At 35.0% G+C, this 25,523-nt stretch overlaps 1 protein-coding gene and 1 non-coding gene across 4 annotated transcripts in view; one reads left to right on the top strand and one right to left on the bottom strand.

Moving 5' to 3' along the window:
* Window positions 1–2,503: 2,503 nt before the first annotated feature.
* LOC124637411 (broad-complex core protein isoforms 1/2/3/4/5) overlaps window positions 2,504–25,523 on the bottom strand; it is a 46,549-nt gene continuing 23,529 nt past the window's right edge. Inside the window, exons 3-9 of one of the 3 annotated variants that reach the window (XR_006985238.1) lie at window positions 22,241–22,458; window positions 19,916–20,098; window positions 18,955–19,419; window positions 17,012–17,171; window positions 16,579–16,626; window positions 10,011–10,334; window positions 9,294–9,430 (exon numbers count right to left, since the gene is read on the bottom strand). Coding sequence is in view for 2 of the 3 variants with exons in the window: in XM_047173847.1 (XP_047029803.1) it covers window positions 9,084–9,430; window positions 16,579–16,626; window positions 17,012–17,171; window positions 18,955–19,419; window positions 19,916–20,098; window positions 22,241–22,426 (1,389 nt within the window). In the remaining variant the exon portion in view is untranslated. Of the gene's footprint in view, window positions 9,431–10,010; window positions 10,335–15,072; window positions 15,315–16,578; window positions 16,627–17,011; window positions 17,172–18,954; window positions 19,420–19,915; window positions 20,099–22,240; window positions 22,459–25,523 lie in introns of those variants that run through there. The other 2 variants (XM_047173847.1, XM_047173846.1) reach the window with 2 other exon arrangements.
* On the top strand, window positions 21,389–21,472 carry Trnal-uaa. The gene has a single exon. It is a non-coding gene; the product is annotated as a tRNA-Leu (tRNA).

The raw sequence follows: 25,523 nt of genomic DNA, 5'->3' as shown, positions 1-25,523 counted from the left end.
TCTGCAGTACAAACTTGTAGATCTTGAGGTACCGTACTACAGGTATGCGCCCGACCCAGTTCTCGAAAACGACCATATCACGTTGTACTGGGATTGATCTATCATCACTGACAGGACTATTGCAGCCAATAAGCCTGATATAGTGGTGATAGATCGATTAATGCGCCGCGCGATGATAGTCGATGTCGCCGTTCCGCATGACGAGAACCTCGTGAAAGCTGAGAAAGAGAAACAAATAAAGTATCTTGACTTAGCGCACGAGGTTGTCGCCATGTGGAATGTCGACACGGCTGTCATTGTGCCGATTGTCGTTACGGCCAATGGTCTAATAGCCAAGAGCCTCGACCAACACCTCAGGAGGCTCTCGTTAGGCGGCTGGATCAAGGGACTGATTCAGAAGGCAGTACTCCTTGATACGGCGCGTATTGTGAGGAGGTTTCTGTCTCTGGGACCCTAACCACCGGTTCCTTGGACCCTGTGCCCGATATCGGTGGCAACCTATTTTTTTTATTTTTAAATGTATTTTATTTTTATATTTAATATTTAAAAGTGTAAAATATATGTTCAAAAATAAAGATAATAATGATAATTTTTAAATGTTTTTTTTTTTATTATTTTTATATTCAATATTTAAAAATGTAAAATATATGTTCAAAAAGCTGGCTTATTCTTCGGACAAAGAATTAGCATTGCCATTCAACGTGGCAATGCAGCCAGTCTTCTGGGCACGTTTCCGGAGGACAGTGATGCGGAGGAATACTTCGACGCCTGATCGATGCTCTTTTATATTTTATGTTTATATATATTTTGTATATAGTATTTTATTTTTAGTTTTGTATAAAGATAAGTAATGTAAGTTTGTATATATGTATAGTGTGTACATTGTAGAAATAGATTATAAAAATTTACTTGAGATAAAGTATTGTTCAAAAATAAATAAATGAAAAAAAAAAGATAACAATAAAAAGTAAGATAATAATATTACAATCGGCCCCGCAGGGCATCTGAGGCGGATGACGGGGAGTAGCAACCCCGCGGGGCTATATATCCGAGTGCTCCAGGGAGAGTATACTGTCCCCCATCTCCGGCTTGCCGGAGTGAAGCATGACGGGGGATAGGTCTCCCGCCTCTTGGCTTGCCTTCACCGGCCGGTCAGAGTGGAGTCGCTAGAGTAGGGTTAGCAGCCCGCTCGGAGGGTAGGTGCCTCGTGGTAAGTGGCGAGTGGGCCGGTGATGCTGGACCCACAGGGAGCGCGTGATCTGCGTTTAAAGTCCGCCGAGGTATCCTCACCCTTCAGCCGCTCATGTACCTGTTGCCCCCTTGTTGCGATTTAGCGACTGATTCCCGGGGGCCCAGTAAGTGAGTTGGCGAGTCTCCACCTGCCATTTTTACGTGTATTTATTACATTGTTATCGGCAGGTGCCATAGTTCCCGTAGTTCCCCCATTCTTAGTCCACTAGCATCCCATCACAATAGCCCAAGTAGTTTTCATCCATAGTTAGCAATAGTTTAGCACAGAACCGGGGATTGTCCTTGGGTACATTTCTATAGTGTATACAGGGATAATCGTCGGTTTTGTGTCACCATTTCATTAAAGTTGTCTCAAAAGGGCTTCAGCGTGTTGGCTTCGGCCCCACGTTCGCCTCCCAAAAATCCGGGACTCTGTAGTCCCGAGGTCTGGTAGAGACATACAAGATTACAATCGTACATTTAGTATTCTTAAGCAAATACGTCGTTTTTTGTAAGTATGCGTATCCAAACGGAAATACGGGGACTCCCGGTAGCCGTGGTTGATAATGTTGCCAGTTAAGGATTGCAATTACCCTTATTTAATAAAATGGTTCTGATTATCTGGGACATTTTGTATACATGTCATATCGGTATAGCGTACATTATATGTAGGTTTTTTACGGTTCTGAGAGGACAATATTTTTAAATTTCTAATAATATTGTTGGGATTGGAACAAAAATTTTTGAGTATCTTTAAAGTTGTAGCTGACAGTAAGTTGTATAAAAGTAGTTATGGTATTCAGAAACTTCATTTACTTAGTTCTTCGAAATTGACCATTCGCTTGCATTGACTGTGAAGTGTTCAGTACTTACTTATTTCACCTACGTATATTATTTATTTGTTTTCTCCACTTAGTGTGTATGTGTTAGCCATACATTAGATGAATAAAAAGTTATATTTAGTTACTTTTTTTCATAGCATATTTTCCATGTAGGTACTTGACTTTAGTCATATTGGTACTGCCACTTCTGCTGTCAGAATTTCTGCGCATAAGCATATGATGCACAGACTTTTTGATTATATTTTTACCATATTTTACTGTCCTGAACCTTCAATTAAAGACTGGAGCATACTTAACTCCTGAAAATAGGAACTTACCACAATTTTATGTAAGTAATCAATACTGAAGATGTGTGCACACTTGCGCATACGCAGATGTAAGACTACAAGTAAAGGGAAAAGGTTCTAATCTAAACAATAAAAGACGTCATCATCAATGGAATCACTGCGAGTTTATTTTTATACTTTTCTTACATTCAACTGTTATACGTCGCTGAGAATTCGAAACGCAGATTTTGTTAGAAACCTAAACCTAAAAATAACCGATATATTTTTCTCCAGTATAGTTTAGACGAAAGAGTCAGATTCAAAGATACTTATAGTACTAAGTTTTCCGACTATCTGATATGTTCCTAACTTCCTACCAAAAATGCTGTCACCACGAAAATGACACGCGATTGACAGGTTACATTTCGCGTTCCATTGCTGGCTCTGTAAAGTATTGTCATGATAAAGACCGTTGTGGACCGGCAATGGAACGCAAATGGGAGATGTGACCGAGAATCTATTTTCGTGGTGACAACCATACTCAACCCGAATTGATTCCTTATTCACATATATCAACAACATCAAAACAAGTAAAGACACCACTTTTTAAATATCACTGAAACATGAGTTTTCTACTTTTAGTATCAATGCAGATTTACTGATTCGTTGTACATTGCGCTTTTTATTCAAGAACATTCGTCACTCCTTGTATTTGAAGTGTATCCAACAAGTAATGTAATACGAATCAGGCTTCCTATTCTTTAAATATATTAATGTTATTTTTGGATGATTTCCCCATTTTATATCTATTGCGATTTTAATACTGATTGATTTACTGCATTCATACGAAAAATATACAACACGAAATATACCTTACATTAATTTACAATATAAGAACCTTATCGGAAAACTGAAGGCGCACTTAGCCTGGAGAAAACCTTTTATAATTACATACTATGCAATATATACTATAAAACCTATAATATTGGCACTAATGAGGTGCGGGTTCAGTTCTCCGACGGGGCTCCCCTCATGCATCCAGTGACGATTTAAAATCCCTCGTGAACCCTCCTGGTATCTACAACAATAGTACTGTAAGTGCCTTCACCGACTGGTGTAACTTACAACAATTCTCAAGAGAAGCCTACCAGGTCCTATCGGCCCCACATCTAACCTTATTCGATCAATACACAATACTATAAATCATTTTTGTACACACCTCATCCCCGGACCCTTTAAAAGTATAACAAAACTCCATTTAACTAAATTTAACACATATTTTTCATCTTTGATCAACGATGGCAAACTATAACTTTTACATAGTAACACAATATTAGTTTAGGCATATTAAAACGTCGCAAGTGATACTTACGCTTGATCGTTTTGTTTTTTTTTTTGTCAAAATTACTAAATACAATAAATTATTAATTTAATTTTCCAATTTTTGGTAATCAAACGTATGTATCACTTACGAATCCAGCTTATAAAGAAAACAAAAGAAAATCAATGCTAATAAAAACGCAGATCGTGCATACATTAAATTACGAAAAAAAGAAAAATCTAATCCTAAGTGTGTCAGCAAAAATATAATGCAGTAAATTAGAATTGCCACTTAATTAACTTTCACAATATAAATTGTATTTTTTTCTCGTAAAAAAATATTTCTGTGTATAAAATGTGTTACCGAGCATAACAAGAAACAGCGGCACAGTTTTACTAAAAATAAAAACGTAAACATTATGAGAAAACAACTCGTCACTTAATAGATTAAGTACTGAGTATACTACAACACGTCATGCTCAACTGGCGTCTGAGCACGCGTCCAACTCGACATCCGATGCTCAACAGTATCAACACTCAACATTCGGATTGTATATAAAATTGCTTATAAATTAACAGTTTTTGGTAAAACTGCACCACCGCCTTACTTTATCTGTAGATAAAAGTTACTTCTAGCATATAACTGTCAGTATATTGTATGTCATAGTGTGTATATTGTAAATACTTTCTTTTATGTACTGTTATAGACGGGATATCAACGACATTGCTCGACCGGGGGGACAAGTGTGTTACTTAGTATATAATACTTATTATTTTTATATAAAAAGTTGTAAGTGCACTTTGAGTTACGGAACTATATTAATGTAACTATTTACTGTAGGTTTAGCAGATTTAACACTGATACTATAGTTAGTTAAATTATACAAAGAGATGTTCATTGACATTTTGACTTTAATTGTATTGTCAATATTTGGCACTAAGATTTTTTTGATACGAAATGTTTATAAGATAAAATAATAAACTACAAAAAACATTTAGGGGTTGAAAGGTTAATTTTGAAGTCTGAAATTTTTTCGCTTTTCGGCGATTTAAAACGAAAATGGGAAATAAGACTTACACTATTAATAAATAGAGCTCCTTAAAATCTTAATTGACATTAAAAACAGGAAAATCTGCTGATTGTAGCTTATTATAAGTCATAGATAAATGTAACTATTATATTGAGGTACTGTGGCGAATTGGGAACTATTGCTAAAACTGTAATTATTATAATTATATTACGTTTAAAGTGGAAGATACTGATATAAATATTAAAGCTATTGACTTAAGAATACATCGACCTGTGACTCTCGTACGAAAACTACAAGTTCGTAAGTATTTTATATTAATTTGTGAGCAACTATTAAAAAACAGTTTCAATAAAAAATGCAGTCGATTTATTCTTAAAAAGATGGTGTCCCTCCGCCGATCGAGCAATTTAAATTATTTATAAATAACTATTGTATGATCTGGTTTCGCTACTATTTTATTTAATAACCACAGGGTTTCCAAATAAAATAATAACGGATAATATCTATTGCATTTTAAACATGGAAATGGATCAACAAAAAATGATTGTATGGGAAAAAATACTATGTAACAAGTGTTATATCTCGTTCGCGATTTACAATATAATTAGATAAATATAAAACATTGTCCTGTCTGTATGCTGTAACTGTAATACATACATAAATACATCGGCCTGTATTCAGAGGCAAACAAACGCTCTAAACTAATACATTAGAAATTAAATTATATAATTGGAGGTAATACTTAAAAATATAGGAGGTAATACTTACGATAAAAGCATTTCATTTTCTTAAAAGAAAACAGTTTTGTGAAGCGGTTTGTGAACATGTATTTGTCAGGTGAGAAGTCCCGCAAGACGATTAACTTCGATCATATAGAAGTTCAAGTTACCTGCCTATCATAAGATTAGGTAATTATTATTATATCCACGAGTAATCCTAAGGAAAATCATGGAAAACCCTATCAACTCATACAAAACGGATTAAAAAACCGGCAGTATTAACTTTATTCTGATTACAAAAGTGCCTGATCTTGCAAAGTAAAACTGACCATAAAAATACTTTAAAATGACATTTGGGAGTAGATTGGCTCAGATACTGAAGCCTAATTACTACATAAAGCTACCAGAGAGCTAGCGAAACACGATCCGAAAACTGAGCATAGATCCACAACGTACCGCCCGAGTGTTGAGCGTGGATCAATACTCAACTTTAAGATCGTTATCTAGCTGTTCCTCATAAAAGAGTACATTAATCTAGATATTTTATGCAACTATTTTGAGACGAAAGCTACGCCCATATAGTCATTCTAAAGTACGCGATTCTTATATATTTATCTAGTGTAGGCTATTGTTAAAGTTGTACTGTTAGAAGGCATCCCGTTGTTGATTCATTTGTGCATTACACTAATTAGTAACACAGTCTGTTTATTAAATTATTTCTTTAAACTTAACGTTATTAACTGGCGAAGAAGCGAAAAATTATATTGCGGATTTAAAGGGCTGCTATAATTTACACGTAATATATATAAAAAAAGATTTTCTCACTTTCATCTTACTATTTAAAAATGCAGTATTTTGGTATACATTGCAAAATATACTTTTAATTATTATTGTTTCGCTGTATTTTTAGCGACTGATTTTCGTGATTTTTTAATTGAATTTTAAATTTTTACGCTGCGACTTTGAACCTCCTTTTTTGCCGACATATAATCCAAACTTAACACAAATTTTACAATAGTTTAAGAGCTAACAACAATCACCAACGGCTGTCTCCGATATTGATGTAGTACGCAGCTGTCAACTGAGATCAATTTAGATAAATTACTTCCAAATAATTCACAAAAAGAACTTCCACAAAAGAAGTGGGGATGTAAAATCCAATATTTCAACGAAGCAGTCAACAATAAGCTCAATGAACAGCCAAACCAATAAGAAATCATTGCACAGCGAAAACAATAAACACAAACATTTAAAAAACATTATGAAGACTAAGTCTAAGTTTCACTATTAATAAATCCATTAGTAGAATATATAAAAATCCTTTCCATTAATGATTTTATCTATTTACTATTTAGTTAATAATATCACGAGGCTTGTATTCCCGAACGATGCCACGATACTCAGTTATGTAAGTATTCTAACTTATATTTACAATTCAAACTACCCGCTTGCTTTTCCCTTCTAAGCTCCAGCTAAATATGATTCTATGATCTTTAATATTTCCCAAATTATTTCATCGACGTGTTTCTTTTTTTTATATTAAAAATTAAACAGCCTGTAACATTGAAATAAAAATAAAAAAACAAAATAATATAGTTGAGGTACTACATAAATGGAGGTATACGGGCTTTACCGGCTAATGTCCATGTAAAACTACTTCGAAATCAACCCGCCGTTAACATCTAGTTAAGCTGAGGATAAAATGATAAAACTTAAATGTTAAAATATCTGGATTATACCAAACAACTTCTCATTAAATGTATTTCATATCACAAAGTACACATATATGTAACATTCGGAAAAAGAAAGTAAAAATACAAAAAATACCTACATTACGATCCTATACCCAAGTTACTTAACATTTGAAAAATAAATGCAAAAAAATAATGTTAATTGCTCTAAAACAACGTATTGTATAGATGTTTGCTATTGTATGTTGCATTGACGTTTTAGTACTAATTGCGAAATGATGATTTCATGTCACTTTGAGTGAACAGAACTTGATATGTTCGTTAATTTGGAGAATTCTATAGAACGCGTAAAATGGATATGGCACAATACATTTTAGTATTTTAACTATCTTCAGAAAGTTTTCATATTTCTACGGGATTAAATGCAAATCAGCAAGTATTATTCACATTATTTAGTTTCTTTGGCTTTGTGAAATATCACGGTGTTAAAAATACTTTCTTTCATTTAAAGATATTTATGTTTGTGATATGTGGTTTAAGAGATTGGGTCGCGATTGAAGATATTATCGAGTTACGTTTTGAAACACCCTGAATAGATATGTCGTGTTACCTGAAAAACGCGGTTCGCAAGCAATTTTCTACGATATAAGTAAATAAAATAAATTTTTATACAATTTGCAGCCATCTTATGGTTAGGTAATCCTAAGATTTTTTTTGAGAATAATATAATAATAATCTAATAAATTTTCAATAACGAGACATCAGCTACGTTGGTCGACATTTAAATAAGAACCACTATACACTCATAGAGAGAAATCCGAAAATGGATACAGGTTAAATATAATTCTATTAATTAATACCTAAAGTCTACGTATTCCTATACAGAAGAAATGTTTGATTTTGTTTCATGATTTGTAATCATGCACACGTATACGATCGTCGAACTGCTTTTCGAAGACCCACTTTCTGGCAACCCAGCGCCTCTATTTCCTACGTCTGTTTACTCACTCTTGACCCTGTATTCAAGGATCCCACCGGAGCGTGGCAACCCTAGAGCATTTTCCCTTTTCGAAACGTCACCGCCAACTTTGATTCGTCCGTGAACCGTCACTTGCCTTTACTCCTCGTCAGTTCAGAAATTCATCCATTAATATTTCGAAGACGAACGAAGGCACGGCTACTTACACATTGATCATAATCATTTATTTATTATTGAAGCCAAACGCACATAGATTAGATATTGTTAGACGTTAAATTTTGTACTTTCGAAATCAGATTCTAAGAAGTCTTTAATTTTTTTTACTCAACATCAACATTTTTTTTTTTTACTTTTAATCTAAACATTTTTGTAATTAACCGCTAAATAATCTGTATCATTTTAATTAATTTAGATTTGGCGTTCCGAAAAAAGTTTCTTTAAAAAATATTTTCTTTGCATTTCTTTTAATATTTACGGTTTAAAATTTGTACGTTCTCATTTTGTACAGTTATCGAATCTAATTTGACACTAGACATTTATCGAAAAGTGATTTTAAAAAATGTATTTCATTTTAGAATACAGTTGGCATAATTTTGGCAGTACTAGAAATATTAATACTTTAGTATTGCTCTGGATTACATTGTCATATTGAACACTGTTGGAACATTTTCACTAGAAAATGGCGTAACTCGCGACTGTTACGAACTAGTCACAAAGCGAAGTCCGATCCTCGAAGCGTACACTAAACGACTCCTAGCAGTCGCGTGCGACAATACTGTTTATGTAATTTTTAACCCTAACGTCAATATTTAACTAATTATAATACGATTAACCATAAATGCGGCATAGTCCTGCATTGTTTTGGCATTGTCCGTTATATTGCACATATGATGCCGTCCATGTCGTGAGCGCGAGTGTCGAGCCGCGTTACGAATAGGCCTGGCGAGCAGGCCAGGAGTATTCGCAACGGGGAGCTGTGCCCGGGGTCTAGGCCATGGTCTGAGGTCATTGCAGGCCGGGCGGCAGCTGCGGGCCGTGCTCGGCACCCAGGTCGAACAGGTGGTGCGGCGAGGGCGCCAGCGCCGAGTGGAGCGCCGACGTCTTCAGCAGCCGCTTGAGCATGCCGCTGGAGCCGCGGTGCTGCAGGCTCTTGTGCGTCGTCAGCGAGTTCTTGGTCCGGTACCTCCGGTGGCAGAACTCGCACACGTACAGCGTGTCCGACTGCTCGTGCTTGTCTTGGAAGTGTCGTTTCAAGGAATAGTAACAAGAGAATGTCCTGCGGCAGTAAGGACACTCTTGGGGCTCGTTGATACCGCCGGCGGTGGGCGGGGGCATACGGAGGGGCGGTACTGCTGGAAAACAAAAACAACCCATTTACATTAAGCATATTTACCCAGAAAGATGGTAGATATCGTTAGCTGGCAACACGTGGAGGCATGGAGAAAATCGAGAGAGTGATTTTCTGTTTGTTAATTATCATTCAGTAATACATGTATGAGGTTATTAATAGTTATCAATAATACTAATAATATGCACTGTACACATTGACTAACTACACAATAATCACGAGATTTTCATAATATCCAAAATCTTAAGGAAAGTCTCTCAACCACAATAACACATAGACACGTGATAACAAAAATGATAGAAGCATGCTCCAAGCAACACAACAACGTCAAAACTGCGAAACCCGACGGGAGGGGGGGGCGAGGGGGGCGGCGGGGGGAGGGCCTCTCAGGAGTACACTCGAACTTAAAAAACATAAAATCCAAACTAAAATCTATAAACTCAAAATTGAACAGAAAATATATGAAATGAAAAAAATTAAGAAGGACCCTTATACCTAGCTTAGTCTAATAAAGGAAATCCATTGTTAATGAGTTAGATCGTCTGTTCTCTAATTTGTTTCTGGTTCTATAAACAATATCTAACCTTTGTAAGTGTTGCTATGTACGGCGGGTTCATGTAGGTTGTGCTCGAGTAGATTCTCTTTGCTAGAAGAATACTGCCGCACGCCGCGCCAACTCCGTCCGAGTAGTCACTAAAAAAATCGTATTTGATCTGTCTCCCCTGTCCTCGACTTGTGGTACGTGTATATGTGGGTCATCAGGGAGTTCCGGGAGCAGTACACCCTCTCACATATATTGCATCGGTACTCCTCTTGTCTCTCGGCATGTTTGTCAGCGATATGCCGCTTCAACGACGCCTTTGAGCACAGAACCTTCCCGCATAACGTGCACGTGAATACCTTTTTACCTGTAAACAGATCGAAAAAACAAAAAAATATGGGGTTGGTCCCCGAACGCGGTGTAAATTAAAAAAAAATAAACCTACTCCAGGGATCTCATTAAGACCAGATTGATTTTTTTTAAAGAAAAAATTAAAAAAACAAAAATAGTGTGACTAAAATAAAATGATAAATAAAATAAAAATAAATTGAAATGATGGCGAAGCTACAGTGGCTCATGAAGGGTGTTAACAGTCAGCATGCGATTGAGGCGGGAAAATAAATACTGAGGCGGGAAAACTAGATATGCTAAGCGTGTTTCGAAATTAATCAGAAAATAAAACAAAACAGTGCACTATGGAATGACCTAATCGTCGCTACGAACAAGCACATATAGGGGCTCCTACAGGAGGTCTAATAAAACTGGCAATGTTGTTTTTGTATATTTGTTTTTATTAAAAACGCCATTATCATCAATATTAGGATTTATGAAGTTCGGTTTAACGATTACATTTTATGAGTAGTTACTTCAATTATTTTTATTTAAAAAGTAAGGAAGGAAAAGAACTATTTATGAATATAATATAGTGTTGCGAAATCATTTTTATATTATAGAATATATTAACTAAGTGCAGCCCATTAAAATTATTTGTTTACTTTTGGCGTTCCACGCTACGTTCAAGACTAATTCGCCTCAAAATGGAAGACAAAACATAAAAACACCGAAGTTTTTGGCACAATCTCGAATAATATTAAAACATCTAATGGACTGCATTACACAGATGCCAATTGTTAACAAAAAATATCTAGATTCGTGGATAGTAGAACAATAATTTAAGAAAAAATAATATATAAAATTTCAATACAACAACCAATAAATTAATTTAGATTCCTTATAAAATAAGTAAAAATGCCAACAAGAAGTATAAGAACACATTGGATAAAGTCAACGCACGCATTCGTGCGCGTTTGAAAAAAATTCTTAACTCGTTAGAAAGATAAAAACTTAAACAGGTCACAGAAACAGTCTTAAACTTGCTAAGATCCTAACTAATATAGTTTTTGACAGGGATGTGTTCTGCTCCTTAGAACACGGTGTAGTGCTAGCCCTTTCAAACCCGAGGCCTCGGCCTCTCGAGATCCCAAAATAACTTAAACCCTAAAAATTTCCAACCAAAGATCATTTTGAAATCACAAATAAATTTCGAGTTTTTTAATACCAAAATTAATCACGCTTTGACCGCCTTCTGTGCGACAACAGTTCTCGACATTTTTTTATAAAATTATCAGTTAATTTAGTAAATAATGTACATTTTTTATCTATAAAATACGCCTAATAGTGTACAAGTCAAACGCGTACTTACTCTAATCAGTCTATAGCGCTTATTATTTTGGCAAAATTTTTCCCAACCAGAGACAAGATTTTTACTAAATAAATTCTTAAATTTCCCAGCATATAGCTGAAATACCGTACTGCCACTGCAGCACATCCCTGTAATCGTAAATTAAACATGTGTTTCTATTAGCTATATGAATTCAGATAAACCTTAATCCTATTTAGTCAACTAACTTAATTTCCCAAACCCAAATTAACAAGAAAAACTATTACTAAATTACTAATCAAAAAACAACAATCCTACGTTTCAAACTTTGCAATGTTACGCAAATAAAAACTTAACATTTTTTTAATGATTTTAGTTTTCGTACACGGAATGTTGCGAAATATTTGACAAAATTTAGATTCCTTTTTTCGATTCCCTTATGTTTTCTAACACGAACATCGTTCCTTTTAGCACCAAATCTCTAGTCTTCCAATTGGCCAAACTATCATAATAAAGCTTACTAATTAACTAAACGAGTAATGGCTAAGCATTATGTATCTAGCAATAACAACAGAATTTGATAACATATAGCATTTTAGGAAGCCTCTTAGTTGTTTAAAGGTAAAGCATCAATATCTAGGTATCAAGTGTGTCAAACACTACCTAACAATGCTTTCAAATTCACGAAAAAATACGCAAAATATGTCTTTTTTTGTCAATAAGAACACAATAATATGAAGCAGGCACTAATATTACTTAAGGTGTATATCATTTTATAATAAATTATGTTAACATTTACAATCAAAGTTCCCTTATTGCTATGAAATGAAAATTTTAACAATAGTGATATTTTATCGACTTTATAAAGTCAGTATAGTGATGTTTCATGAACTAGAATATTCTTCACAAAGGAAAGACGCACATTAATTTCTATATTGGATGATTTAACTTTAACGCGACAATCTCTCCTAAATTAGACGAGTATTTTATTTTTGGACGTCTAAAATGTTACGTTTATGTAAAAACTTTCAAATGTACGTCTTGTCCGAAATATATATAGAAAAAACATTACCTTTTGCTTTTCATGTTTCCATTCAATTTCGTTGCCGCGTTGAAGTTTCGTCACCCAACATCGAGACATATTACTAAATTATTTTATGGCAAGCAAATTCCGTTACTAATAACATCGAGCATGGAACAATATAGATGAAAAGTTCACACTGTTGAAATTTAGGAACATTTAACACTGAGAATTATTAAAAATTTGTTTTACAGTATTACCTATTATGTATAATATAATTATAATGTGTAATTACAATTGTACAAAACAAAAAACAAAATGTGAGTGTTTAATGTACAAAAAATACGAGTACATGTAGGTCGGTAAAAAGCGAAAAAAATATTATTAAAAAATATCCTATTGTAAAAAGGCTCAACGAAATAATAATAATAAAAAAAAGAAACAAACACAAGATTGCGATAAAACTAATGCTTGAAAACTAAAAAGGACCTAATCTAAAAAATAAAATAGCCATATTCATTTAAAATGGCACCTTGCGATTCACTTTGTAAAATGCAATTTCGTAGACTGATGTTTGTTTGTCAATAATTATAATAATAAAAAGGCAGCAAAGGATGTATAAAAGTCGACAAATAAGATAAATAATATAAATAAATTGATAAATGATAAATAACGTGTCGACTTCAAAAGTAAGCGAGAGTAGTCTGTATCTGTGTGTGTCGGTAGCTGTGTCCTGGTTGTGTAAAGTCCGGTATATTTCTGTTGTATCTGTGGTAGTGCTATCTGCGGGTAAATATATATATTTTTGCAAAAATCAATCTTTCATCTCATTCTATTGGTGCTATTATATCCTGAATTCAGTCTTAAAAATGAAAATAAACACCTAAAATAAAAATAAAAATTTGAAAGCCTCTTAAGCCAATTATATATCTGTGTATATAGCTTTTTTATACTTTTTACATATTTTCGTTTAGTAATCTCGTATAAATATCTAAGAGTGAGATCATACAGATTAATTACAAAATAAATAATTGCCGAAAATAATGAACACAATAATTTGAAAACAATATGCCTCTTCTGTTACTTACACGAACACCGTTTCTTTTTATATAAATTTAAGCCTAATATATAAATTTACAGCACCAAGATTTTTCATCTTTTCTCAAAATATTATTTTTTTTCTCTTCGCCTTATTGTCGCACATTTAACATAGTGTAAAAATTCAGGAATCATTTTGATACCGCAGTATTGCACTCTCCGGGCGCAATCGATCGATCACGTCTAACATAAACAATCATGATGTGGAACTCGATCTGTCGCCCTCCCTTGTAACAAGTGGAATGTCAGAAAGCCATAAGTATTGTGATGTTAGTCAATGTCAACCCTTACTTACAAGTTCAAAGTTCACAAATAAATATTTCATAGAGAAAAACAATCTGAAAAACAAAAAATATACAAGTCCCGTTACGGACATAAAAAGGTAAGTATATGAAAAAATAATAAAAATAGTTACTTTCCTTTTAAATAGAGAATAAAAGATTTTTGAAAAACTAAATCTGAGTGTTGGAGAAGTTAGACATTGAACTGGTCTTTGAACTTGTAGAAGTCGATGTTGTGATGCTGGGGCGTGAGCTTGGCGTCGGGCGCGGTGGTCAGGTTCTGCGGCTGCGCCTGCGGCGGCGCGCGCTGGCGCCGGTGGTAGATGCTCTTATGGTTGTTGAGCGAGTTGAGCGTGCGGAACACCTTGTGGCAGAGGGAGCAGCGCGCCGAGTGCAGCGGCTGCAGGTGCTGCTGCTCGGTGTGCCGCTTGAGCGTCAGCCGCGTGGACAGCAGCTTGCCGCAGACGTCGCAGCGGTGGCCCGCGCCCAGAGGGCCAACTGCGCCACACATAACAACCAACATGAGCGCATTAGTCAACACGCGACGCCCGTCGTAGCCCTCACCAGTGCGACCGCTCGCATCCAACGGGTCCCTTGTAGCGGAACCAATTGGCACAATAAGTGTACCACTATTGTTTCGGTGGCAATTTTGAACCTAGTAGAGGCAATTGAACGTGTTTCACGAATTTGACTAATGCGCTTTTTACAAAACGGTTGGTGGTTATGCGTGTACCGATCAGATGTCCCAATTGGTTCCATAGAGGACGTGGCAGCGCAGCGGCGTCGCAACGCGCTGCGCTCCCACCGAGCGTTAATACGATACGTTTAGTGAGAAATAATAAATTATACATACATATAAGATAAAGTTTGCGATGCGCATGCATTACTATGCTATATACAAATGTTAGGAACATATCGCGTTACAATTTTGTTTAACTTAACGAAGTCTAGGGGCAAGAGTATGGCGTTTAGGTGGTTAGGATGGCAGCTCGGTTTCTTCGAATGGCAACGGGAGGGGCGCGCGCCGGGGCCGGCGGGCCGAGCGTCAGTTGACGGAGTAGAACGGGCCGGGCGCCGCGGCCGCCGGCTGCTGCTTGCGGTGGTAGATGGACTTGTGGTTGCGGAGGCTGTTCAGACTCGAGTAAACCCGCCGGCAAATGTTACACACCGGCTCCCGGGACGGTCTCATGTGCACGTTTTGGATGTGTCGTTTGAGCCGCGTCAGGGACGACAAGCTCTTGTTACATGGCTCACAGCGGTAATCTTCTTGGGGGGTGCGGGCGCCACCTGGTCACAACACAAGCAGTTAGCCCCGTCGATGCTCGTTTAATGCACTCTCGTATCGTAGCCTCCATAAGCACCGCCACCCCCCGTTACGATGACAGGCGATCCCGCCTCGGATTATGCGAAGCGGTATTAGTAACGCAACATTGTCGCCTACTCCTCGCTAGTAAAGCTCAGCAATGATTGTGTGATCGACTAGCTCCGTTGTCATAACAGACGCGCGCAACGTTTGTTTCAAATTTCCCGAACAAAAGCGTTTTTAATTCTTCAATGAAATAATTTGAGCGTATTTTATATAAACCGACACCAAGTTACCATTACTAAAAATCCATTGTTCGATCTCCCTGTTATTATATTTTCCGTTTCCCAAGACAATGTGATCGAGTGTAAGCCGATAGTGTATTTAGAAATGATTCATGAGATCCGCTATGCTCCGAACAATAAGTAAACTCAACTTTTACTGAATTCGCTCAACTTTTATATCGAAGTTATGATTGGATTTCTCGGAAGCTAATTTTGTGGTTTTCTTCTTATTTTCGAGTAGGTTTTTTTCTTTATAAATTTTTGAAAGTAATGTTTACAGCCAATTCGTGGTACAATTTGGTTCGTTAACATTTCGTTCGTTTCCGTCGGATGGTTTTTAAATAATGAGAGAATTAAAATAAATCGGCAAATAGAAACAAAAAGTAACAACAAAAACCTAATTCGGAGACATGGGAGTGAGGGGTTTTCCTAACACACAATTTGTTTAACATCTATAAAACAAGCTAGCATATCTTCGTATGGTTACATTACACTATGTTACAGTAACAGTTACATGCACGCCACATTGCGTTTTGGTTCAATGATAAACATTCGTCCCAATCGTACAGATAGACCAAACTAATCCAAAATAAAAATCGAATAAGTATTGTACCTACACGCGTCTCCATCGAACCATAACACAAAAAGCTAACATTAATTAATTTAAATACAGAAACACAGAGCACAAAATGAAGACATATACAAGGTTAATAGTATATAATTATAATAATATACATATATTAATAGAAATAAATTATATGTCACGTGATAATTGCCTCATACACTTTTAAACAAAAATTATAATAAAAAAAAACCTAATAATGATATATAAACCTAATATGACAGAGCAGAGAGGAAGCGGTGATGGTGGCATACGACAGACAGTGCATTAAAAATATCGTTTGTCTCAATATATGTAGTAATGCAATAAAATAAATTCGTTGCTAGACAAGCTGGCACTCACCTTGGGAAGTACTTGCGATGCCGTCCGGAGTCAATGGACTTTGCAGACCTGAAAACATTACACCGTTCATATGCTATCTTTCTTTTCATAAAAGTTAATTTCAATACAATCAATCATTTCTTAGCAACCAAACATGACTTTTGAATACCTAATCATCAAGATACTTTTTCACAACAAAAAGAAATCACTATTTGAAAACATTCATCAATTTCCACTTGCCACGTTTGGTTGCCAAAATAATGTATTCCTATTCAAAACTTAATTGCTGCAGTTATTTAATTTTATTCTTCAGACTTAAAAAAAAAATACAGCTTTCATTGAATGCTTTAGATATTAAAAATCCGATTTGTAATCCTTTGGATGTTCCGATAAGTCCATTTTCTTTTCTATACACAATATTATATATTTTTTCTATAAAACAAGAATATCTTACCAGTCAAAGAGGGATGCGTCAGTGCGTCCATGGGAAAGTTGTATGTATTCGCCGGGTTGAAGAGCTTGGTTTCCGGAGGCTGTATGAAAGGCGGCGGGTGCGGTGGCGGCGTGCACTCCTCAGCATCGGCCGAGCTGCCGCGGGACGGCGGGCCCCCTCCCTGAGGACGTACAAAGTTAGGCATTAAACTCACGCCGCTATATTTAACTAATCTATGGCCGCTACTTAAGTAGGTATGTTATGTGATATAAGAGTATTAATAGATGTCGTAGGAATATTTGTAGGCTTTTATTTGTTTATTTCTAAGTAGTAGTCGAATCTGAAACCAGAAACAGGAAGCCGTCTATTGATTTAGGTAGGTCTATCATTATTTACGTTCTTAAAACTTTTTGTTGGAAACGAAGTGTAAAATGAAAATCTTTTTTCTTTCCCTAAAGCCTTATTTCAAGAAAGCGATATTAACAGAAGTCGGTAGGAGTCGTCAACTATTAGGAGGTACACCAATTTAACTTCTAAATAACTAAAGTTTGCGTCCTAATAAAAATATAGGCTCTTCTCCGCAAATGGGATCTTATTTTTGTTTATTTAAATGGTTTGTTTTCCCTGGAATCGGGGTTTTTTCCTGAATTTTAATGCGTATTCAGGAAGTTTTGCGGAGTCTGAATTTGAAGTAGTTAGAGACATTTTTAGTTTTTAATTAACATTTTAGAATTAAGCCCAAAAATATACCAACATCCTACGTGTTCTGCCTTTTCTCCCCATTTTTTAAACATATATTTTAATCACTTTTCTAATCATAAAAAATTAAGTGCCAGTCCCGATCATCGGTCAAGGTTCCTAATTCTGTGTGTCTCAAAGACTGAGACAATGTTATCGGCTGTCAGTCTACCCGACACTCCACTTGACACCATAACAGTTCCGGGTACAAATTCTAGTGTCTAGCACTCTAATACTCAGTACTAATAACGTATAAATGACTCTTATAAAGGTGCTTCAAGGCTATCGAAATTTGACGAGTGTCAAATCTAGTTGGAACTGGCCATTGTCACTGGTAGCTTCCAACCTCCTTGGTGATAACTCTATGGTTGTTGGAAATTGAGAATGGAACGTGTTCCAATTTTGAATTGATATGTTTGACCAAGATGGCGGCCATTTGATACTGAAATGACCATTACATATTTTTACTGTATAAACTTTGGGCTTCAATTGTTTATGTTAGAGTCGAAATATTTGTGCTAACTAAGTTCCACTTGTAGTCTCAAAGGAAAATTTATTGATTTAGTAATCAATCGATTCCATGAATTAACATTCATAGAATGCGTTAAGCAAGCCCTATAAACGTAATACGATAATATTGCTTATTAGTACTTTTGACGATTTGTTTGTGTTTTTATTGTGTTACTCAGTATTGAAGAATTTGTTCATTTAAGCAATTTTTATTCTGCGTCACGATTAACTCCCAAATCATAACTTAAAACATAGTTTATCTCTGTAAATCGTGTCAGTACGACATAACTATTGTCTCTTCAGTGTTTTCATGAGATTTCCTTGAGTTTCAGTTTTATTCAACGTTCATATTGTTTTAATATTGTTTTGAGAAGGTTATTTAAATTATTCGCGGCAGCTTCTAAAATTACGCCATTGTCGTATGAAATATTTAATGAAACAATTAGTAACTAAAGAATTATGAACTGGTTTTCCGTTCTACTGGGTATGCTTACTTGGTAGGTTCCAGATTCGACTACTTATTATATATATGCAGTTAGAATTAAACTCTTTTCAATATAATAATAGGATCTACGTAATTAACTGCTTAAACTATCAAAAGCAATCATACCTGTCTGCATAAACAATCACGTAAATACAGCAATCATTGGGAATCGAACCCATGCTTGGTAGCCATCACTCTTAACAATAATAAAATGAAAGTTTTACCAACTCACAAGTGGTCTATGATGATGAGGCGGCGTATCATCCGTGCTCCTATCAATATCCGGGTTCGAAGACGGACACATATCAATCGGCTCATTCTTCACTTCATCGATCAGCCGGGGAGAAGGGGACGAGCTGCTGTTGGAAATGCCATTCCCGTTGTTTCCCGTCTCATGGCGACTATGAGTATTGTTCTTGGTGGAAAAGTCGGTAGCATGGATCTGGGGTTGTTCGTTGTTGTTGTCGTGACGGGGGCGTTTGATGACGTCAGGGCTGTTGTCGGCGGAGCGGCTGAGGCGGCGCGGCGGGAGAGGGGTACGGCGCATGAGCTGCTGCACGCTGGAGGATGTGGGCTGCAGCAGGGCTTCCTCCAGGCGGTCGTAGGATGGCGCGTGGCTGATGTGCGTGCTGTGGGCTGAGTGGGGCGGCGTGTGCGGGGAAGTCGTTGACGGAGCCCGCATCGGCTGCAGTAGTGGCTGTTGGGAGATTAGCTGTTAGGATCATGTTTCTTATAAGCAATTGTAGCGTTGTAATGAGTTGAGTTGAAAATATACATGAGAGCTTAGTAATTGAAGTTTCTACTTTCGTTTTTATTAGTAGTAGTTAGTAGTAGTTTATTGTATCTATTGTCTTTAAAACAGGTGCAAAGGGATTCATCGAGATTATTTTGTTGTATTGCACAATTAAATGTAATATTTTTCAGTAGGTATATGTACTTTTAGTAAGTGTTATTATACGTAAATGCAATACCTGTTGTATTCATGTAGTGAATGAGTTAGTAAAATTATGTAATTCAATTCACAAATTAGTTTCATATTGAAATTGATACAGGTGTTTTAGAAAACCTTGAATTTCCAAAAAAACAAACATAGATTTTTTAAATTACAATAGGACGAATTACATGGTTATAATAATCTCAACACCATACAAAAAATGTGTCAATTTTTCAACCAGTCCTCAAAAGCCACTTACCCCCTGAGCATTATCATTATGCGTGAGCCCCGACACTCGAAGCACCTCAGCTGTCTTGAGGAATGAAGACAGGCTCCTCTGATGCACGTTCACCTCTCCATGGTAGATGAACTCCACCAACGCGTGAAGATCAGTAAACGCCACGTCTTGGAGCACGATCACTGGGTGCTTGCATGGTGTTGACTGCGGGAGAAAGGGGTTTTGAGTCTTATTTTGTTTGTAGTAAGGTTTAAATTGGTGTGAGGTTTTGTTGGTTGCTGCATTTGGGAGAAGTACATAGATGTGGCATATTGAGTCTTATTGTGATTGTAGTAAGGTACAAATTGGTGTGGTATGCTGTATTGGAGAAGTAGTGGTTCAATTTTGAGTCTTAATTTGATTGTAGTTAGGTTTAAATTGGTGTTATGGTTGTATGCTGAAATTATTACCGCTGCGTCGAAGAAGAAGATGAAGTATAGAAAATGGTTTGAATATCTCTCTGATATGCTTTTTGTGATGTATCTTAAACCGGAAGGGTAAGAAAATATTTGTAGCTGTCAAGCTTGTAATCATTTAGTAGAGATTAACTATTTACTATCGAGACGGACTGATTAGATTATAATTTATCTAATTTATTAATGAATACAATAGTAACATTAACTGAACAGAGCGAGACATAATAATCTTGTTTAATTATTAGACGTACTTCCAAAATATAACTGCAAGCAACACTGCATATCATCATCATCAAAAAATACGCCGTAACATCAAAAATAATAAAAAAAACATCCATCTAACAGTCCTAAAATAACTACGGAGCTTAAAATATCATTCGGCTATCAGATAAATAAACAAAAAACTCAATTACTATGGAATGAATATAAATAATAAAATATTCAGCCGAGCTCTAGTCGCGCTGAATTAAACTACTCCGCTATTTATTGCGCGTGGCAACACTGTTCGGATTATGGACCAAAACAGATTAAAAATAATACTTTTTAAACGTTTGTTTGATTAGTAGTTAATTGTTGTATGTAAGCTATATTATGCTAATTCGATTCAGTTAAAAATATGGTTTAATATGGGAATTAACATTCTTAAACATGTTTTATTCAGTTAATGTTTTTATAAAACAAATAACTGGGTGGATTTGTACTTTTTTGCATATCATTTTATTCGCATTTTATGTTTAAGATAACTGTGTCATAATTTCTGTATTTTCTTTTAACTTTTATGGAAATATATCATGTAATTTTAAATAACAATATTACCATTAACAGCCCATAGGGGTCTTATGAAGGTGAAAGAATTCGTTTATCGCAAAAATAATGAAAGTCATCGAATTGCTGATAGTTTCAGATCAATGGATTTAAATTAAAATATTTTGCAAGTTATTGATAAACTAAACGAAGGATTATTATCACAAAGTTAATTTGTACATGTTACTTAAGTTACCTTTAGAAAAGACTCGTTAATTTCGCCACGGCAAAACAAGTCAGGTTGGCCGAGTGGTCTAAGGCGCCAGATTTAAGCTCTGGTTCCCGAGAGGGAGCGTGGGTTCGAACCCCACACCTGACAAACCTTATTTTTGTCTTTTTGCAACAATTTTGTCTAACTAGATATTTCAGGGATATTTTTTTGTATTAATTATGAATTAAAAGAAAAGGCATATCTTATAGTATTATAAATTGATTTACTAGCAAAAGTTAAGTTGTATATATATATATAAGTTTATTTTATTTTATTTTCAATTAATGTAAATATATTGTGAATAAATAATGTTCCTAGCAAAAGAAAAAATGTAATTTCAGCGACCGTATGGTTTAATGTTTTTTATTTAATTTATTTTCCTAAGAAAATAAATATTTTAAAATAGTGCGCTATCTAGCGGTGTGTATACGGAACATATTTGTGACTAGTAATGATTCATCTTGATCAAGGTCTTTACCAATGAAGGAGAACCAATCGACATTACGATGTTTACATTATTGTTTTAACACCAATTGCGCGAAAGTGTACTGTAGAAGTCAACCATAATGTGTTCGTTAACTTCATATTAATTTCATACTACTTATTGAATTAATTAGGTGCTTAATTAATATGCATTTCTTATAAGTAGTTATTTTAGTTGACTTGTTTTCAAATAAAATTGACCTAGAATTCATTTTCTCTAAACAGTGTTCATTATTATGTAGGTAATTATTCAAAATTACTCTATGGGTATATTTTTAATTCCTGTCTGAAGTTCTTTATATACCTACTACATTTTTTACACAACAGCAACACAACCTTACCATTTTTCCAACTATGATCTAAAAAAACCGAAAATATTCAAAAAATCCTCACCTTTAACAGCTCCCTAAAATACGGGCTGCAAGCCGACAAGACCACTCTATGGGCCTTCAAACTCTTGCCGTCACAGGCGAGAGTGACATCGACGAAATCTTCGTCATCCCGTAGGTTCTCGAAGGCGCTGGTGATGCTGCTCTGGTAGTTGTTCCACCGGAGGCAGAAGTGTTGTGTGTCCACCATCTTGAAGACTATGGAGTCATGTGTGTTGTGGTCTGCAAGATGAGGTAGGTTTAGTGGAAGGAACCTTGAAATGTAGACAGTTACGCGTACTTTAATGCTGATAAGGTCAAAGGTAGGCCTTATTTCTTTTTTTTTTTTTGCGTTTATAAAAAAAACAAAACTAGAAAAAGATATTGTTACTTTTGCTTCACAATTTTTGGAAAATATTGTATTTTCTGATTTTTTTTCTTCGTTCTAAAAAAGTATTATTTCTCCTTTTTTTACTAGGTAGGACATTGTTTTTACGGAAATGGACAAAATAACACAAGTCTCCTCTTCTTCTCATTTAGGATAATTAGGTACTATTTGTTTATGAAAGTATATAATTACTTATATTCATTTATTTCACCAAAAAGAAATGATAGTTGGAAAGACCAGTTTACTTACAACATAACGTTGAAATAAATAAGAAGTAAGCCATAAAGCCTTGAAAAATCTATGCTATCACAGAACCATATTATAAAACTATAAGAAAACTTATAAATAACAAAGTAAAGATTACAAAAAATGGGTCGAAGTGATAAAAACCTACGTCTCAATAACTTAGTGTCAATTATATGTTATTGTTTTACTTTTGTCCTATATTTGCAATTGCCCTATTGCGGAGATAAAATAAGAGTTATGTGTTCCAGTTAAAAAGTATCTAGTGAATTTGAAAAATATGTTCAACGGAAAAATCTCAGTATTAACTAGGGGTATTGGGTTGAGGAGGTCAGATAGGCAGTCGCTCCTCGTGAAACACTGGTACTCAGCTGTTTTCGGTTAGATTGGAAGCCGACCTCAACATATTTGGAAAAAAATCAAGGCAGATGACGACGATGATATTCAAAGTAAAAATATGTTGAAAATGTGTTAGTAATTTTTTTATCGTAGAGGAATTTATTTCATGATTACTTGGGAATTACCTAATAGGTACATTTGAACTTTATCTTGGGTTTTTCAGAAGCTCAAATAGCTGTACATATCCATCAGAATAACTTTAAAAATATCTATTTAATGGTCTATGAATAGTAAGTACCTAAATGCATATATTGTCTTTTCTTAAGCCAACTTCGATAAAATTCATATAATTATATTAATTATCTAAGAGCAAATTGTGGGAAAACGGCTAGTTATAGTTCGGCCATTCAGAGAATGCGTTCCTGACACGTCGCGATTGAACTGACGACGTAACTACATTCATTGATTATTGATATAATAATGTTGTTTTAATGCTCCTCAATTGTTAAAACGGTAAACAACCAGCAAAAATATTTTTATCGTAACTGCAACGCCATTGCAAAGTTACGTCGTCAGTTCAATCGCGACGTGTCAGGAACGCATTCTCTGAATGGCCGAACTATAGTAAATACATTAAGAAATGTTTTCAATTTGTTGACATTGCAATATAACACAACAATTTCCCAGTAATAAAGGTATTGTGTTCCAAATTCAAAGATTTGTCTTTAAAAAAAATAAAGAACATCATTTGCAAAGGTTGAATAACAAAAAAGGTTTCGATTCGTCTATTGTCCGACCTCTTTTTACGTTAGAACAAAAGTTTCACGTTCGGATGTTGTTTTTTTTTTATATTTTTTTTTCACATAATTATTTGGGCTTCTTGACTTTGCCGCAAGTTTTAAACTTCCAAAGTTTTTGGTCGGAACAAAAAAATAAGAGAACTAGGTACCATTTTATGTGGCTTCATATTATTTCGTTTTTCCTTGAATCGGGAATGTAATGAGAACAGGCTTTACGTGGCTTATTTATTGTTTTCTTAGTTCTTAGAAAATACTGTTTTTTTTTACAAATTTCTTTTTTTTATTCGCAAATAATGGCATTCGTAATCGCAATTGTTTGTTTGGACTTTTCAAAAAATCTATTATTTTTTGTTTACGATTTTCTTTCAATTGTGTTTTTGTAATTTACCGAAAAGTTTAAGCGAGTCAAGGGTATTTTTTTTTGTGCGCCATAACTTGAAATATTATTGTTTAAACAATTGTGAAAAATTATGGCTTAATAATAATTAGCTATGTAAATACGGAATGAAATTGTATTGCAAATGAGAATGGCATATAAGAATTTCTTTTTGACAAATGTCTGCGAAGTTTTCTTTAAATAAATTCTTGATATCTCCTAACAATACCACATTGAATCAAGGCATTTCGAAAATTAAAGAAATATTTGCTTTTCTACCAACTTAAGACGATAAAAAGTAAATAAATGCACACACGGACTATTTTCTAGTTCAACGAAGCTGAAGCATGTAAATTTTTTATTTCTTGTCTCTGGCAAGCTTGCTTTGATCATAACCTCCAACTATGAAACTCTTTTTCTCTTGACCTATTTTCTAACATCCTATTTGAACGTAAACTGTTCATAGATCTGAAAAAGGCGTGAAAAGCCGTTCTTTTTAGATGTGTCGTAATAAAGTTCAGCTTATACCCAACTTTGTTTAACTAACTATGTACATGTTTTATGATCTAAATATAATGAGTAATTGTAAAAGAAAAACATCAGCATATCTTGAAATTAAAATGAACGAAAACCTTTATTTTTACTATAACTCGAATAGCAAGAAAAAAGCTAAGTATAACCTAAGAAAATGTCGTCAAAAAATTACCATTTTATCATAAAAAATATTTTACCCCCCAAACCACATGACCATATAGCCCGGTCAAAATAGACATTTGAAATAACAAAAATTCCCACAAAGCTGGTTTTTGGTGGAGAGCTAGATTTGATCATTATAAATAAAATACTAAAAGTCCCCATCGATCCCATGTGTGCGTCAAAAGTTATTCGAGGTCAAATGTCAAAATTTTTGGTTTTTTGTGTTTTTTTCGAAAACGGTAAGTTTTATCAAAAAAAGACACCGGACCAAAGTTGTAGATCTTTAAATTTTCTACAAGAATGGCATTAACAGTTTTCTCATAAATCTTACCATTCCTGAGATATCGCGATTCAAAAAGTCACACTACACATGATATGCACATACAAGCCACGTATGTACGACGGCTGCCTTTAAGTTTTGTCGTTTGAAATAAGTATAGACAATCTAATAGGTTAATACCATTTA

This window comes from Helicoverpa zea, chromosome 16 (assembly GCF_022581195.2).
Source record: "Helicoverpa zea isolate HzStark_Cry1AcR chromosome 16, ilHelZeax1.1, whole genome shotgun sequence".
Classification (NCBI taxonomy): domain Eukaryota; kingdom Metazoa; phylum Arthropoda; class Insecta; order Lepidoptera; family Noctuidae; genus Helicoverpa; species Helicoverpa zea.
The sequence above is the reverse complement of the archived record's forward strand: the minus strand, read 5'-3'. Positions and strand labels throughout refer to the sequence as shown.